The sequence below is a fragment of the Manacus vitellinus genome, unplaced genomic scaffold, assembly GCF_001715985.3.
Source record: "Manacus vitellinus isolate BGI_N305 unplaced genomic scaffold, ASM171598v3 scaffold_4_pilon, whole genome shotgun sequence".
Taxonomy (NCBI): Eukaryota; Metazoa; Chordata; class Aves; order Passeriformes; family Pipridae; genus Manacus; species Manacus vitellinus.
In genome coordinates, this window is record NW_021940604.1 from 11,285,187 (window position 1) to 11,299,688 (window position 14,502).

The window sequence follows — 14,502 nt, forward strand, 5'->3', positions numbered from 1 at the left end:
CAAGACCTGCTGAAGTTAGAAGTTGTACTGAAAAGCTAAAGCATTGTGTGCACCCTGTTTGCTGTGACCCCAATCTCAGACATTCGTTCCTAGGAGGCATTCCAGCTTAGAGGCATTGCAGTGGCTCTTCAGGGCACTGTGAGTCCCCAACACAGCACATGCTGTACCACTGACAGCCCCCTGGGCTTTGCCAGCGCCTATTTATCACTGTGAATTTAAACAGCTAATGCTTCAGTGATTAGTCTGAAGCAGAAAGGCTTAAGCCAAACTAAGCAGCACAGAGTCTGAATCTGAATGAGAAGGGAGGGAGGAGGGTGTCTGCAGAGTGAAGTCCCTCATAGGCTGGCAGTCCATGCCATGGAAAAGGCAAATGAGTACACCAGGACTTCTGTAGTCTTCAGAGAGGTCTAAGTCTTGATACTAAGGTCTTTTGTTGCACAGAAGTAAGTCAGCTAAGCAGCCTCTCTGGGATGACAAGGATCTTGGGAACAGATGGCAGTTGCCTTCTCGCAAGGCTGTGTCTGCCTCTGCCAGTGGTGTGGAGGGAGGCAGCAGCCCCCCCACCAGCTGCAGTTCTCAGCTTCTCAGGGAAGTCATTCATAAAAATGCTGGTAAACTAAACAGAAAACTACAGGAGATGGTTTGCTTCTACGAAAGATGTCACAAAATCAGCTTTGCCCAGAGGTGATATGTACCTTGGGCTTTTTAGAAAAGCAAATTAAAACTCCAATGCCGGAAGACCAAATGCCTGCCCCTGAATAGCACTAGGCTGCAATCCCCACCAAGCGCTTTTGGAGGATGTATGTCACGAATCCCCTCTGAGGCTACAGCCTGACTGAGACTTTCTTACCTAAGGAGGTCCCCAGGGGTCCCACAGGAACACACCCAACAGATCCATGTTGGATAACAAGGCAGCTACTGCCCACCCAGGAACAGCCTGCCTCCAGGAGCTACACCAGCTGGTGTGAGAGGCCAGAGAGCTGGTGCCCAAAGGGCACTCCCTCCTCATAGCAATCAGGAGAAAACATCATTTAAGTGGGAAGAAAATAAGCCATTTCCTTCCTGACCTCTCTCTGCCAGTCAAGTGCCTACCTGCCCCTCCAGGCCATCACAGTGGAGAAAGGAAACTGTCACGTCCCTGTTGAAGTGCTGCCAGCATAATATTACCTCTACCTGTATTTCAAATGATGAGATTTTGGTGTGTGCAGAGGCAGAAAAGGATTCTGGGGCAGAAATCCTCCATCTCTTCCAAACAGCCTCTCTTGTGTTGTCCTGGGTTCTAACAGATCTGTCACTCCACCTACTCAGCTTTCAGTATCTCCAGCTCTGAAGGGGAATGGTGGTCTCAAAGTAAATTTTCCCCAGACAGTGAGTACACTGTCCATTAAAGCCCATCTTTGCTACCTGTTAATGGGCCCAGGTGACAGTTGTTCTGGGGAACAGATGACCTAAACCTTTTATAGCATTGCAGGATTGTCCACTGCTCATTTCTTTGTGCCCACTGGGTGAACACAAAATGACCTGCGCTTCGGAGGCTGGTTTCATTTCCTGCTTGCCTGCAACAATTTGAAAACGTTGATGGACTTTGGAGAGCTTTACCCAGACATTTGGTTTTAATGAATGCATGTAAAACTGCTTTCAGTTTGCCAGCTGTGGTCAAAAATCAGCAAGAAGTTGAAGCACAGTGTTGATGACATTTTGTTGTTTATTTTTGCAACAACAAGATTTTCAGGAGAAAACAAAACACTTTCTCAGTGGAAATAATTAAAACCATTAAAATTACTGCATTTCCTGTGTGACTGACATATTCCATGTGGGAGAAAATGTTTCCCAGCAACAACAACAAAAAAAAACATTTCAGCAGCTCAGATATTTCTTAGCAATGTACATACTTTTCCGGTAACTGGAACAGGCAAAGGGAATTTCAATTATACAACACAATTTTTAACAACTCATCACAAGAGTAAAGAGCTGTATTAGGGAGGGGTTTGAACATACTGAATCTTAACCCATGACACCGTTAAAAGCTTAACAAAAAACAATATTTATTACCAAGAGGTGGCCAACAAAACAAACAAAGCCAAAAGGGAGGAAGGAGGAGAGAAATAAGCCCCCAGCACGACCTCCCCAGTTACCCAGCTGTTGCCCATAAAGTTATCTTACCGACCTAGAATGCCCATAGTTACCCATAGCAGAAGCTGCATCCTTGGAGAGTCAGTAAGTTCACAAACTGGCAGGAGTCCCTGCCAAAAGGCAACGTTGTCCTTGTTGTGAAGCTAGCTCTCCTCCAAGAAAGAGCTATCTGCTTTTTATACAATTAATTGAGTGACCACAACCTCCCAGGTGTGGCCAGCACCTCCCAGCCAGAGGCCCTCAGTCCCACCCCCTTGGTTATGTAAGTGCATCTCTTCTGTGCACGCGTGGCTTTCCCTGCGCCTGCGTACTGCAATCAGGGGGGTCTTTTCCAAATGAGTCTGGGGGTGTCCTTCATCTTCGTCCTCCTCAATCTCTCCTTCAAGCAACCTTGGAGGACAATTAGCCAATCACAGAACACCAATTAAAAGAGTTTATACAAGAAGCTCTCTTCAAGGACAACTTTCCCATTTATCAGTGCTTGTCTTCCCATAACTTGGCAGGGAAAGAGCAAAACTTTCACAGATGGTGGGGCCAAACACAGACCAAAAGTATCAGCATAATTAACCCCTGATACAAGAGCAAAACCCCATTTCCACTGCACAATGATCTTAAGGGCTTCCATTTTTGGCACATTATTTGGAAATTCCTAAAAACCACCTTATTTCAAGCAGTGGGTGACATTACTAACTAGCTGCTCCAGGCCCAGTCCTTGCCCCGGGACTGTGCAGTGCCACCCAATTTTATTTCAGATGAATGACTTTCTTTTAAATGTAGGGAACTGCTGTTTCTACAATCTGTTTAATAAAAAGGTACATTTGAAATATCTGAAGCAAATAGGAAAGATCAGTGTGTGATCAGTGAACAGCCATGTTCAGCGACATTCAGCGACTATTACAAGTGGCTCTTCAGGTTACCTAGAAGATAAAAGGCCTTTCCTTTTATTTGTTGGAAAGGTTACACTGTCATGAAAGTGGAAACCTGAAGTAAAAATTATTTTTTATTTTGTTTTCTCTGCTAAATTCTATTTGTATTGTATTTTCCAACTTCCAATTCTTACCTTCATTTTGATTTCAAGCTTCTGCCAAAACATAATTCTTAGTTGCTGACCCAGGCCACATTGTACTTCTTAAGAGTACTTTTAAAGAAGATGCTAACAGAAGACCAAAGAACAAATATTTGTGCAGTGAATTGGGAGGGACCCTGGAGGGATTTGTGAAATGTGGTGAGCTCTGGACTGTATTTATGATCTGATTTTTTTTAAAGCCAGATAAAAATATATTGGTATAAATCAGTGGCTCTCAATGAGTAAGAACATAACAGAAGAGAATTACTTAGTAAGAAATCACATGACTCAGAATGAAAAAAACTTGTGTTCTCAGTTCTGTCATGAATTTTCTGTATGTTATCACACTTTATTATTTATTTACTTACTAAGTATTATCCACTTATTGATGTATTTATTGTTTATTCAGTTGCAAAATGACACAAATGGCATAGTTTAAATATGAAATTTATCTTACATTTATAAAAAGCATCTTTGCAAAGCTGAATTGCAATTCATTTGCTGCACAACAGTAATAACAATTATCTTTATATTCATAGTTCCCCAAGGATGGATCATTTTACTTTCTTGAGATAACTCTGTCTTTTTCATTCGGTTCTCAATGCCCTATGACTGGAATTTTGGCACATTTTCCCCTTCATGTGTATCAGTGGGTCAACACTAATGGTAAAGGTTATGTATGTTTTTTTAGTTTGGTACTTTTTTTAATAAATGGTATCTTTAATAAAAGATATTTTGTTTTGGGGTTTTTCAATTTCTTTTTTTTTTTCTCTCCTCTCCATGTCACTTTCCTTCTTTCATCCTCCCAGCCTTTCTCCTGTTATTGCATGCCAACTATCTTATGAACCTCTTCTGCAAATGGTGAACTATTAGTTCTGAGAGAAAAGCTCAACAATCAAAGATGAAGGCAATGTAACTTAAGCTGATATGTCAAGAAAATCCTCTCCGCAGTTTTGCTGAAAAGCTTTGTTTCTACATTTTAGAATAAATTAAATGGGAGACTTCCACTATCTTCTTTTTGAGACTCATCAAAGGTACAGAAAAATAAGACGACCTTCTTTACTCCATCTCTGATAAAAATTGCCTAAGAAAACTGATTCAGAAAACCCTTCAATTCTTAATTAATTTCTACTGGCTTAACTCCAACTTCCCCATCTCTCCACAGTCCCAAATTTGAGTTATTAGATCACTGTAAACACAAACAAATACAAATCACGACCAGATATTTCAGAAGAAATCCCTGCATCACCCTCACGGGTTTTCCAGATTATCCAGCAATTTAATACGAATAACTTCTCTTTTTTCTAGCCTAATCATGTTCCTAATAATAAAGTGTTTGGTCAGTTTTGAAAGCAAGGAATTGAGAAAATACCACAAAAGATGATTTCTTGCCAACCACATGTGGATAACACTGACAGAGGAATCTCATGACAGTGAGATTCATACTCCTTACTTGTCTCCTGACCCTCTCCTGCTTTGGGTTTTTAAATCTTTTCTAGTCTTATTTCTCCTGAAACATGTGTCCTCCTGTGGCATAGCTGAGGAGCCAGGGCTTCTACCCTTCAGACCATTATTAAGTCATTGCCCATCCCAGCGTTTGGGATTTGTTGCCTTCTGGAATATTTCTCCCTGCTTCTTGGTTCCAGTAGGACTTTCTTCCTGGGTAGCCATGAGAGGGGCAGAACAGGTGCAGTCCTGTCCTAGCCTGCCAATGCTCCAGCAACCCCCTTGCCCCTGATCAGATGGACACCTTGTTCTTGGCACACAGCCCCAACCAAGTGATTGTTTGAGCACTGTGCACAAGCAAGGCAGTAACAGGAAAAGAACAGAGAACTGAAAAGCATTGAAGCACACTTCCTTTTCTTCCTTCTTATCCCAGTCATGTCTGTCCTACTGGAGTTTTTCTTGCTTGCTTGACTATTTATTTCTGGTGGGAAGTGGAGGGGGTACAGGGCTGTGGAATCAGGACCCTGTGGCTGCCAGCAAGGGTTTCACAGTCACTGCATTTCACGAGATCCCTCTACAATTGGCTGGACTGCAGAACCAGCACAGGCTGTTTGCTTTCTCTCCCTCTGTTTGCTTTCATTGGATGGAACCAGCTTTTTTCCAGTTCCTTCCTTTTCTGGGTTCCCATTTAGCTCCAGTTAACACCAATAACATCAGCTCCTCAGATTTTTGCCACAGTTTTGATAACAGATTCTTGCACCAGCCGAGCTGTGGCTTTTCACTGTCAGCTGGCTACTGATGACACCACAGCACATCCCTCATAACTACACCATGAAAGCAACAGATCTCAGGATATTTCACATTTCCACTTACTGGAAACATTTTTCCCTGAGATCATATTACACCAATACTATGTTTTTGGCTTAGGTGTAACTGAGGGAGCAGGTTGAAGCCCAGGAACCTCCCTGGTACCTCTGCAGCACCTGCAGCTCAGCATAGCAAGGGTGCACTGCCCTCTGGACAGCCCAAACACAAGTCCCCAGAATAATGATGTCTTCCTTCATTTTCTGTATGGCCATTATGGTTTGTACTGTGTACTGGCTGCTTTACTCTCTGTGCAAGCTAGGTACATACCTCTTGAAGTTACCACAGGGGCAAAGTTAAACCATTGCTGTGTTGCAGCTGGCATTGCTACCATGAAATAAAGGCAGAACTAGAAAGGAAAAATGGATTATTTGGCTGGATTTCTGAGTAAACAAGTAGGTAAACATTTAAAAATCAGTCTAGGCTCTGGCTTCTGAGGGGAATATAGGTAGCACTGAACTCCAGGGGTAAACAGTTAAAAGAAATTCCACTGTTTGTCTAAAACACCTTTTTTTTTCTATTAAAAAAAATAGTGAAATTCACCTTTGTATTCACTTAACATAATTTCATAAAATCTGTTCATTGTAAGATTTGTGAACTCAATGTAATGCAACCTTTTCTTTTTATTACTTACTCCTGGGGGTAGTATGCTTCTTGTTCAGGGGAAAGCGCAGTTCCTGACAAGCTTTTAAATACTCCTAAAGTACATATGTGCCAGCAGATATATACAATCAGCATATTTAGTTGGAAGATGGCATTTAGTTTAGGGAGTTTTCGACCAGAAAGGGCTGCAATTGCATTACATCTCTTCCATCAAAATCAGTAATACCCTGTGGCTGATGAGTGATTCAGCAGGAGGAGTGAACCCTCAAAGCATCCTCCAGGGCCACACGTCTGGAAGCACAACTTTTGTCGCTGTCAAGGTGCCACAGGTACCTCTGCAGTTTTCTGACATCTCCAGGACCATAACACATAAAGGCATTTGGGAAGTGGGAACAAGCATGTACCTATGGAGTTAACTGAGTTTCCACAGAGCTCCCACTGAGCAGAGCTGTGGGTTATATGAGGTGTGGGCTGTTAGAGGAGGTCAGTTACACGCCACATTATAGCAGAAGAATCTTATCACAGCTGAGTTTGATCTATGAAAATATTTCATTTCCTTCCCAGCCTAAACAGCCTCTCATTTTCTTCCAAAAACATACAAATAATTTGTTAAAAGTTAACATTACTTTTTGCACTTATGCCATGAAGAAACAACACGTCCCCGGATGTGGCAAGAAATTGTTAACAGCCTTGATAGCATCCCACACTGCCTGACAGGAGGACATCTTACATGGAAAATATGTTATACATGAGAACAGAGCTAGATTGACTCATTCAACTACATGTCAAAAGCACTGCCCAAAACCAAACTTCCCACTGGAAGCAGTGCCCCCGTGGCAACCCTGGCACTCCAGTTTCTGAAGCTGACAGTGAGGCAGCTGTCAGATGGAGCAGTTACAATGTCTTTTGTCAAATTTTTCTTATTAAGCAAACATCAATAAAGGGTGTATTATGCCTGCTCTACTTAAAGAAGAAGTTTTTAGGAATTCTCCTTTCTGGAAATACTGCAAAAGCTACCAACTTTCCACCTCTACCCTTCCCTCCCACACTATCTGCAGGCATTAGTGTATTTAAAATGAAAACAACCAAGACAAAACAGCAAGTAATGAAAGACAGCACAAACAAGAAGCCTGCAGCACTGCCAAATTATACAACAGCGATTCCCACTGGGGATAGCTTGGACAACTTGCTTCATGAGACCAGTGGGTCTGCTGAGAGGATTTGGAGGCTCTCCCACCAGGACTAGGACAGAGCAGGGCAGGCAGCCCCTGTATGCAGCTCACTTGCACCCTCTGTAAGCTTTTCCTGCTGCTGCCATCCTGCCTCTGGCCGCTGCATCTACAGAACCAATAGGGATGGAGTGACTCCCAGCAGCTGTCAAAATCAAGCTTTGACTGAATATAGCTGAGATGGTATCAGTTTTCCCACAAATAATTGCCATGGAAGAGAGGGTGGCTTGCCTTTCATTTGCTTATCATGTAGGTCTTTGCCATGAAAAGTCCTGATTCCTACTGTCACAGACTGTAAAGGACTGCCATGGTTTCTTTCTCTCCGCTATTTCTCACCATAACTTGCTCATAACTTACAAGAATGAAGCGATGCTGTGCGTGTGTGCTTGGTGCCCTAACTTTAGCTGACACAGCAAATACTTCAAACCCTCCCCTTCAGTGTGCTTTCTCTGCTAAAAACCTGTGCATATGAACAGCAGAGAGAGGAGGAAAAGGCAGAGAGGGAGAGAGATCTTATAAGTGAGTGGGTAAGGAATGTACACTGAGCTGTGCCTGAAAGTCTGATGTCTCCAAATATTTGTTAAAAGGCAAAACCACCACTTCCGAGAGAGGGCCCTCCCCTCGCCTGCAATAGGCTCCCCAGAATAGCAACAGCCTGTGTCACTGCAAAGGGCAAAGCCTTCTGAAATAGCAACAAAGTTGTTCACAAACCACTTTGTGGTTTGCATTTGGTTTCAGCCAGCTTCAGCAACTTGTTGCCATGAGGAAAACAACCTGCACTTTCCTGGCCGGCCGGGGAAGGATCGCTGCCCTGTGAAGTGCTCCTGCCCAAGGTGCAGAGGGGGTGGCGATGGTAACTGGGCAGAGCACGGAGGACCTCAGCCAACAGAGCCAGACAATGAGAGCAGGGGAGGATGAGGAGAGGAGGCAGGGCAGCAGCTGCCGCCAGCTCCCAGCTGCAACAGGTAAGGTGACAAGAGCTGAATGCCAGCTGTTGGCCAGTAGCAGCTGCTCACCTAGCTAGTGCTCGGGACTGGGGGAGAACGGCCCCATGAAGCCAAGGGACTGTCAGGATATGCTGTCTCAGTTTCTGAAAGTGCAAGAGGGGAACATATGAGTAAGGAACGGGACTGCCAGCTTGAATTTTGAATGAAGGTTTATGTGGTACTTTCCCTAAAAGGCCTCGGTCCTCTTGCTTGTGCATGTGCTGTTTGTTGTGTAAATCCTTTTCCTTTATGAAGATCAGTCACCTGAAAAATAGGAGAACCCGTTGCCATCTCAGATAACAACGGTGCTCTGGTCTTTGCATACTTGGGAGCAATTCAGCCCTTTTCACCAAAGTGAGTGGAGGGGGGCCAGGTAAACACTGCACCTGCTCATGAAGGGAGACAGTAGAAGGGAGAGGGACAGGGTCTACCTCCTGGTTTTACTTCCTTAGCATCTCAGGAAGAAACAGGGTTTCTGTGCTGATGCCTTCAAACATCAACTGTAGCATTTCTTCTGCAGAACATTTTTTAGTCCGGAAGCTGAATTTTATAGCTGTTCATCTTTGCTGTCCTATCCAGCCCCCTTTTCTAAGCTACAGCATGGGTTTGCATCTTTAGATTCTTTCACTGATGATAAGATCAAGGGGAAAATGCCCCAGAATTATGATATTTCTCACCCACAAGACAGCTGTACCCAAACAGCACAACATGGTCATAAGCCAGAAATTACTGTCCCAAGCAGGTTTTGTTCACTTAGTACTGAATGAACTAACTAGCCCATGAATGTTCAGATACCATAGGCACAAATGCTTTGTTGAAGTGTAATAATGATCAGCAAGCAACATCTCCTGATACCTGGAAGCAGAGGTTAATCAAGAACAGAAAGCCAGGAGATGTGCAGAAATATTTATCATTACCTTAGGGACTGAGAGGAGCAATGCAGGTGGTTGTAGGATAGCCTTATGAAAGGGAAGCATAGCAGTTACAATGAACAGCAAAGTTTCTGCAGCATAAGGGCTAAGGTTAGAAGAGTATGTGCAAATTAGTCACTTGACATTACCCTGAAAAATTAAATCAGTAACCTGAGGAATTTATAATCACCTAGCTAGGAATTAAAAGAACTTGTCAATTCTCACAGGAAACTAACAAATCAAAGCCCAAATGCCATTTAATGAAGGATCAGGCTGTCTGTTGACATAATAAAAATACATGGCAGAGCAGTAAGAGAGGACATGGTCAAGGTGGGTCTGTCCAGCATGTGCATCCCCTGTCTTTCCATCACTGCCAGGGGCTTCTGTTCATGAAATTGAATATTATTCACAAAGTACATTTATCACGCTTATGCTGTACAATGTATACAATGCTTTCCACCATCAGAGGAATTTAGATGTGTGAAAATGTGTGATACATTAGTTTTCTTCTGCCACCTTTTTTAGTTCAATTTACAAAATATTTGTTTTGGGTTTGCCTTTCACACTTGGGTTGTCAAATGGTTGTGATCCCACATGACCCTTACTATTTTTGGGTAAAGTTAATATTTTCTGAGATTTTCCAGCTCTGTTTGCAACATAGCTTTGTCTCAAAGCCACCATTTTTTTCATCCCATAGGGTCTTGTTGGCCAAATGTTTTAGATCCTGTGACAGATTTCTAGATGGCCACTTAGATCAGATGTGTCCTAGCTAATAGGAGAAATGCACCTATTGAGCAGCTACCGGATCTAAAGAAAGCTCAGGCCTTGGACTAGATAAAGAGAGTAATGTATCTCTTTATACCAGACAAGTGAATGAGACAGAGAAAGTGGTTGTGACAGTGCAACAGAGATCATGATAATATGAAAATAGGATAATCACCTTATGAGAAGCAAACCCACAATTTAATTATGCAGCAATGCCCAATACATGCCATAAATATTTATCCTAAAAACAAAAAATGTGATCCACCTGCTATAAACTTTAGCAAAATCTTCTTTAATGACAATGTGGGAAATTTTAAGTACTATTTCCCTGGAAAGACAAAGTTTTTGTATGTCAGACAGTACTCAGATGGAAAAGAAATATATTGTTAAAGATAGCTTAAAAATTTCAGATACAGTTGTAAGATGTTTTAAGATCTACCACAGATAAAAGTAGATACCTTGTTCTATGGAAAAAAGGAGATTCCATGCTGTGGATTCATATCTATGCAATGCACTCAACTCATTGTGGTTTTCTAATCTGAGCTTATTAACCAGTGGTTGACATTAACCTCTGGTTAATGGTATTAACCAGAGCTTGATTTCACCTTCCAAATGTCTAAATAGATCAAAGAATTTCCACGGATTTAAAGAATACATATTTGACCTTCCAGAAAACTGTCCTTCCCTACCAAACTGAGGCATTTTTCACCTTAGATTAAATCAAAGTAAACAGAAGAAAGTATAATGGTGGAAGAGATTGTTGAGTCCCCTCCTATCAAAATAGATATATTTGCACAGGTTACATAAAGTAATCTCCCCTCCTCTGCAGCTCAGTAGTTTTCTTTATGCACACTGCATGATCTCTTGGGAGAAAAGAAAGAAAAACTACATCACAGAAATATCAGTGTCTGGCCTAACTTGGAGTGTACTACTGCAAAACTGAGCTGGAAAGGGCTCCCAGGCACCTTTCCCATACCTCTCCCTCACACGGGGTGAGTTAAGAGTGGTGTTTCCCAGCTCAGCTTGATTGTGGATCTTCCCTGGCACTGATCATTTATCCATAATGCCCATAAAATACATGCACAGATCAAATATTGTACCTTTGGAAGGACTTTATTTTCCCAAATATCTGACTGAAAATAAGTAAAGGGGCACACCCTTACTGCTTGGCCCCATCCAGCCTCATCAGCAGTACACTACGCTATACTACAACTGCACTTGGTCTCGTTTTCAGGAACCAAGCATAAACATTTCCAGTGAATGTTCTTAAAGATAGGTTTTGTTTGCCAAGTAGTGCTGCTTTTGACTTGAATAACAGTTGTGAGAAACCACTTTGTTTACATGGGGAAACTAGAGAATAGAGTTTCGAATCACTTGTCACATACCAGTCACACACCCGTTAGCCATGGAGTTTGTGGCAGACAGAAAGAGAAAATTCTCTGGAAGCCATCATTAAAATATTTTATTCCCCTGGGCTGCCCACTGCCATGTATTTTGCAGGCATCTCATAAAAATAAGAGAAATATATATATTTTTTAAGAAACTTTTTTTTTTTTAAAAAAAGGAATGCCTAAGAACTGCCAGCAACGTCATTAGAAGTGACACTTAAAAGGGTTGTGAATACAACTACTGCAACATGCTTTATCTGGAAAAGTTAAAGGAAAACATATGCTGAAGTCAGAGGCAATTTTGCCTAGAGGAAGGCCATGAAGGAAAACTGAGCAGAGATTCAGGGTTTAACTCAGCAGGCAGTTAAGAGCAGGCAAGTGTTGGGTACATCAGTTAAAACAAAACCTCATAATGATATAAGGACGTTTCTCAGCAGAATAGTGGCTGTGAGGGACAAGAGATACCGACTTAACTGCTGAGTTTGCTGTTGCCAATGAAGAATGACAACGTTTCCCCCTGCATCACATCAGGATCTGCTTTTCACTCAGAGGTGCTCTACTTACAGCCCTCCACCATTTCTATACAACTGTGGGCGAGTGTCACTGGATACATGAAGAATGATACCAGCTGACCAAGTTAAAACAAACTAACGAAACATTAAGACATTGATCAAGTTGCTCTACTTGGAGAAGCAAGAAATATATGGGCTTGAATGCTTCCCTGTCAAATTCCCAGGTGTCCAAGCTCCACATCCAGCTTGTACAGCCTCTCAGATTAAAAACAAATAATCATCTTGGTTGCTGTGATCTGAAGACCACAGGCTGAGGAGAGCACAGTCTGAATTGCAAAGAACCATGCTGATGGTTCAAATATCTCTCTTGAGATATTTGACTTGGCGCTGTCATGCAGAAACTGCAACCATACAAACATGACGCTCGCACATTTAAAGAATTAAAAGCTATGCAGAACACAGACTTCAAAGTATCAATAGGGAGCACTGTCCATGCTGCTGTGTTTCTGCTGGAGAGCCTTAAACTCAGTTTTTGTCCCTCTGTTACTAAACATTTTTTCTCAATTGCTTGGAAGAAGATAATAACAGATTATTTGTGGGTGATACAGGTGATGGGTGATTAATAAATGGGATATTTCACTGGTTGAATGCAATCTGGATGGTTTGGCCTGCTGACTGTAAGTGAATGTGCTGTCTGGGGTTCCTCTCTGCTAACTTTAGACATCTGCATCTGAGCAAGCTGCACAGTTGCCTTTTATAGACAATAGAGAGAATAGGCATCCAGCTTAATTCAGACATCTAGAAGTGCCTATTTTTTGCAACTAGTTTAAAAAGAAATCTAGGGATGCTGCAGATCTCTCACAGTTAGGTAAGTTTAACCCATTCTATGTATTTTAATACAGACAAATGTAAAGTGATTTGCATTCCTCACTAGGATGCAAAAAGGCAGGCCCTATTTAAAGGAAAGGCAGTGCTTTGGAAAGAACCCAGTCAGTAAAGAAGTTGGTTTTCCTGCAGGATAGCCAGAAGATGAGCTCCTTTACATGGCTGTGACAATCCTTAGACAAGCAGGGAAATGTCCACCAGGAGTGGGATAATTATGTCAAATTCCTATCTGGCACTGTGCAACCACTGCAGGAACACTGGTTCCAAATCAGAATTTACTGAAGAAGCTGATGATCTGGATAAAGTTCAGAGAACAAGGTTTTGAATACTTAAGGGATTGGTAAACTTATAAAGCCTCACAGGCTAAGTAGCTAATAAAGGAGATGTCTGTGGGATGACTCAATGACAGGCTATAACTTTGTACTTAGCAACCACAGATAAGTGCAAGGAAATGGAGAATGGGATCTGATAGCTGGAAGTTGAAGTTGCAGAAATTAAGTCTAGAAATAATTTACAGTGAAAGCAATTAATGAGACAATTTATGACATAAAGTCATTGGTTTTCAATCAGTAGCAATTTTTAAATCAAAGCTGAATATTTTAAGTCACCTAGTTCAAATAAAGTGTCTTTTAAGTGTATCTGAAGGATTATGTTATGCTGTTCATGAGTGTCAGACTGGATGACCACAATGGTCTCTTTTCCCTTCATAATATGCAAATTGAGGCAAAATCTTATGTTAAATCTATGTGGCTCATTGACGTAAAATACAAAGATATCCAAGAAAGCACAAACACCATCACTGAACAGTAGTTCGGGCAGATCTGTGATCAAATTAGCTGTTTCACTTCTGATACCCAAGATCATTCCTTCAGCATAACACTGTATTGTTATCAGCCCTGATTTCCAAACAGGGTTCATTGGACGGGTATATTTTCTACATCTAATAATATACAGCCAGCAAGCAAGTCAAGACTATAAAGGGGAAGGAGAAATTAGTTTTGCAATGATAAAACAAATATTGCACGCGTGCACTGGAGGATGGAGCACGTGTAGCACAAAGCAGCTTAGCTGGAGTTAGAAGTACTTCTGCTGAATTACTGTTCAATGTGTGAAGTAAGGACAGCAGGACCTTACTCTAACCCATGCACTAACCTCTATCTAAAATAAGCGAACTGATCTCAGATACTGCAGATATAAATGAAGAAAAAGCTTTAGACATGATACAGATATGGACAACACCGATATAAAAAAAGATTGTTCCATCACTGGAGCATTTTGCAAATTTGTTTCTGGTATTTTCTTCAAGATGTCCCACCTCCATCTGCCCTCCACCCTCACCTTCTGAAAGACTTTTCATAATACTCCCATTTCCCCCATGTCCTTATGGCCCATCATGACAAAACCACGTGCTTCTCTCCTATCTCTTATCTCTCTCTGGTTTTCGAGCCACACCAGTTCAGTGACAGAGTGAGTTGAGGTGCATTGGGTGTGCTCAGTATCTCAGGGTGGCTGCTGTTTGGCTTCTGCTTGGCTCAAAGTTAGGAGAACTAATATGTGATACTTATTTTAATAGACTTAATGGGCTTACACATCTCCTCTGATCCTGGAGGCAGCACTTATAGTCACACAGTTATACTGTGCTACTCTCCAAAATAACCCATCTGCCTGTGGAGCAGCTGCAGGGTGGGATGCTGGGCTCACACTGCTTCTGGGA

General features: G+C 42.0%; 1 protein-coding gene across 1 annotated transcript in view; it reads left to right on the forward strand.

The window, feature by feature from the left end:
* The first annotated feature begins 7,989 nt into the window (after nt 1–7,989).
* Nucleotides 7,990–14,502, forward strand: part of SLC2A12 (solute carrier family 2 member 12) — a 35,149-nt gene continuing 28,636 nt past the window's right edge. The window contains exon 1 of the mRNA XM_008923837.3: nt 7,990–8,306. Within this exon, the coding sequence (XP_008922085.3) occupies nt 8,192–8,306 (115 nt within the window). The 5' untranslated portion in view covers nt 7,990–8,191. The remainder of the gene's footprint in view (nt 8,307–14,502) is intronic.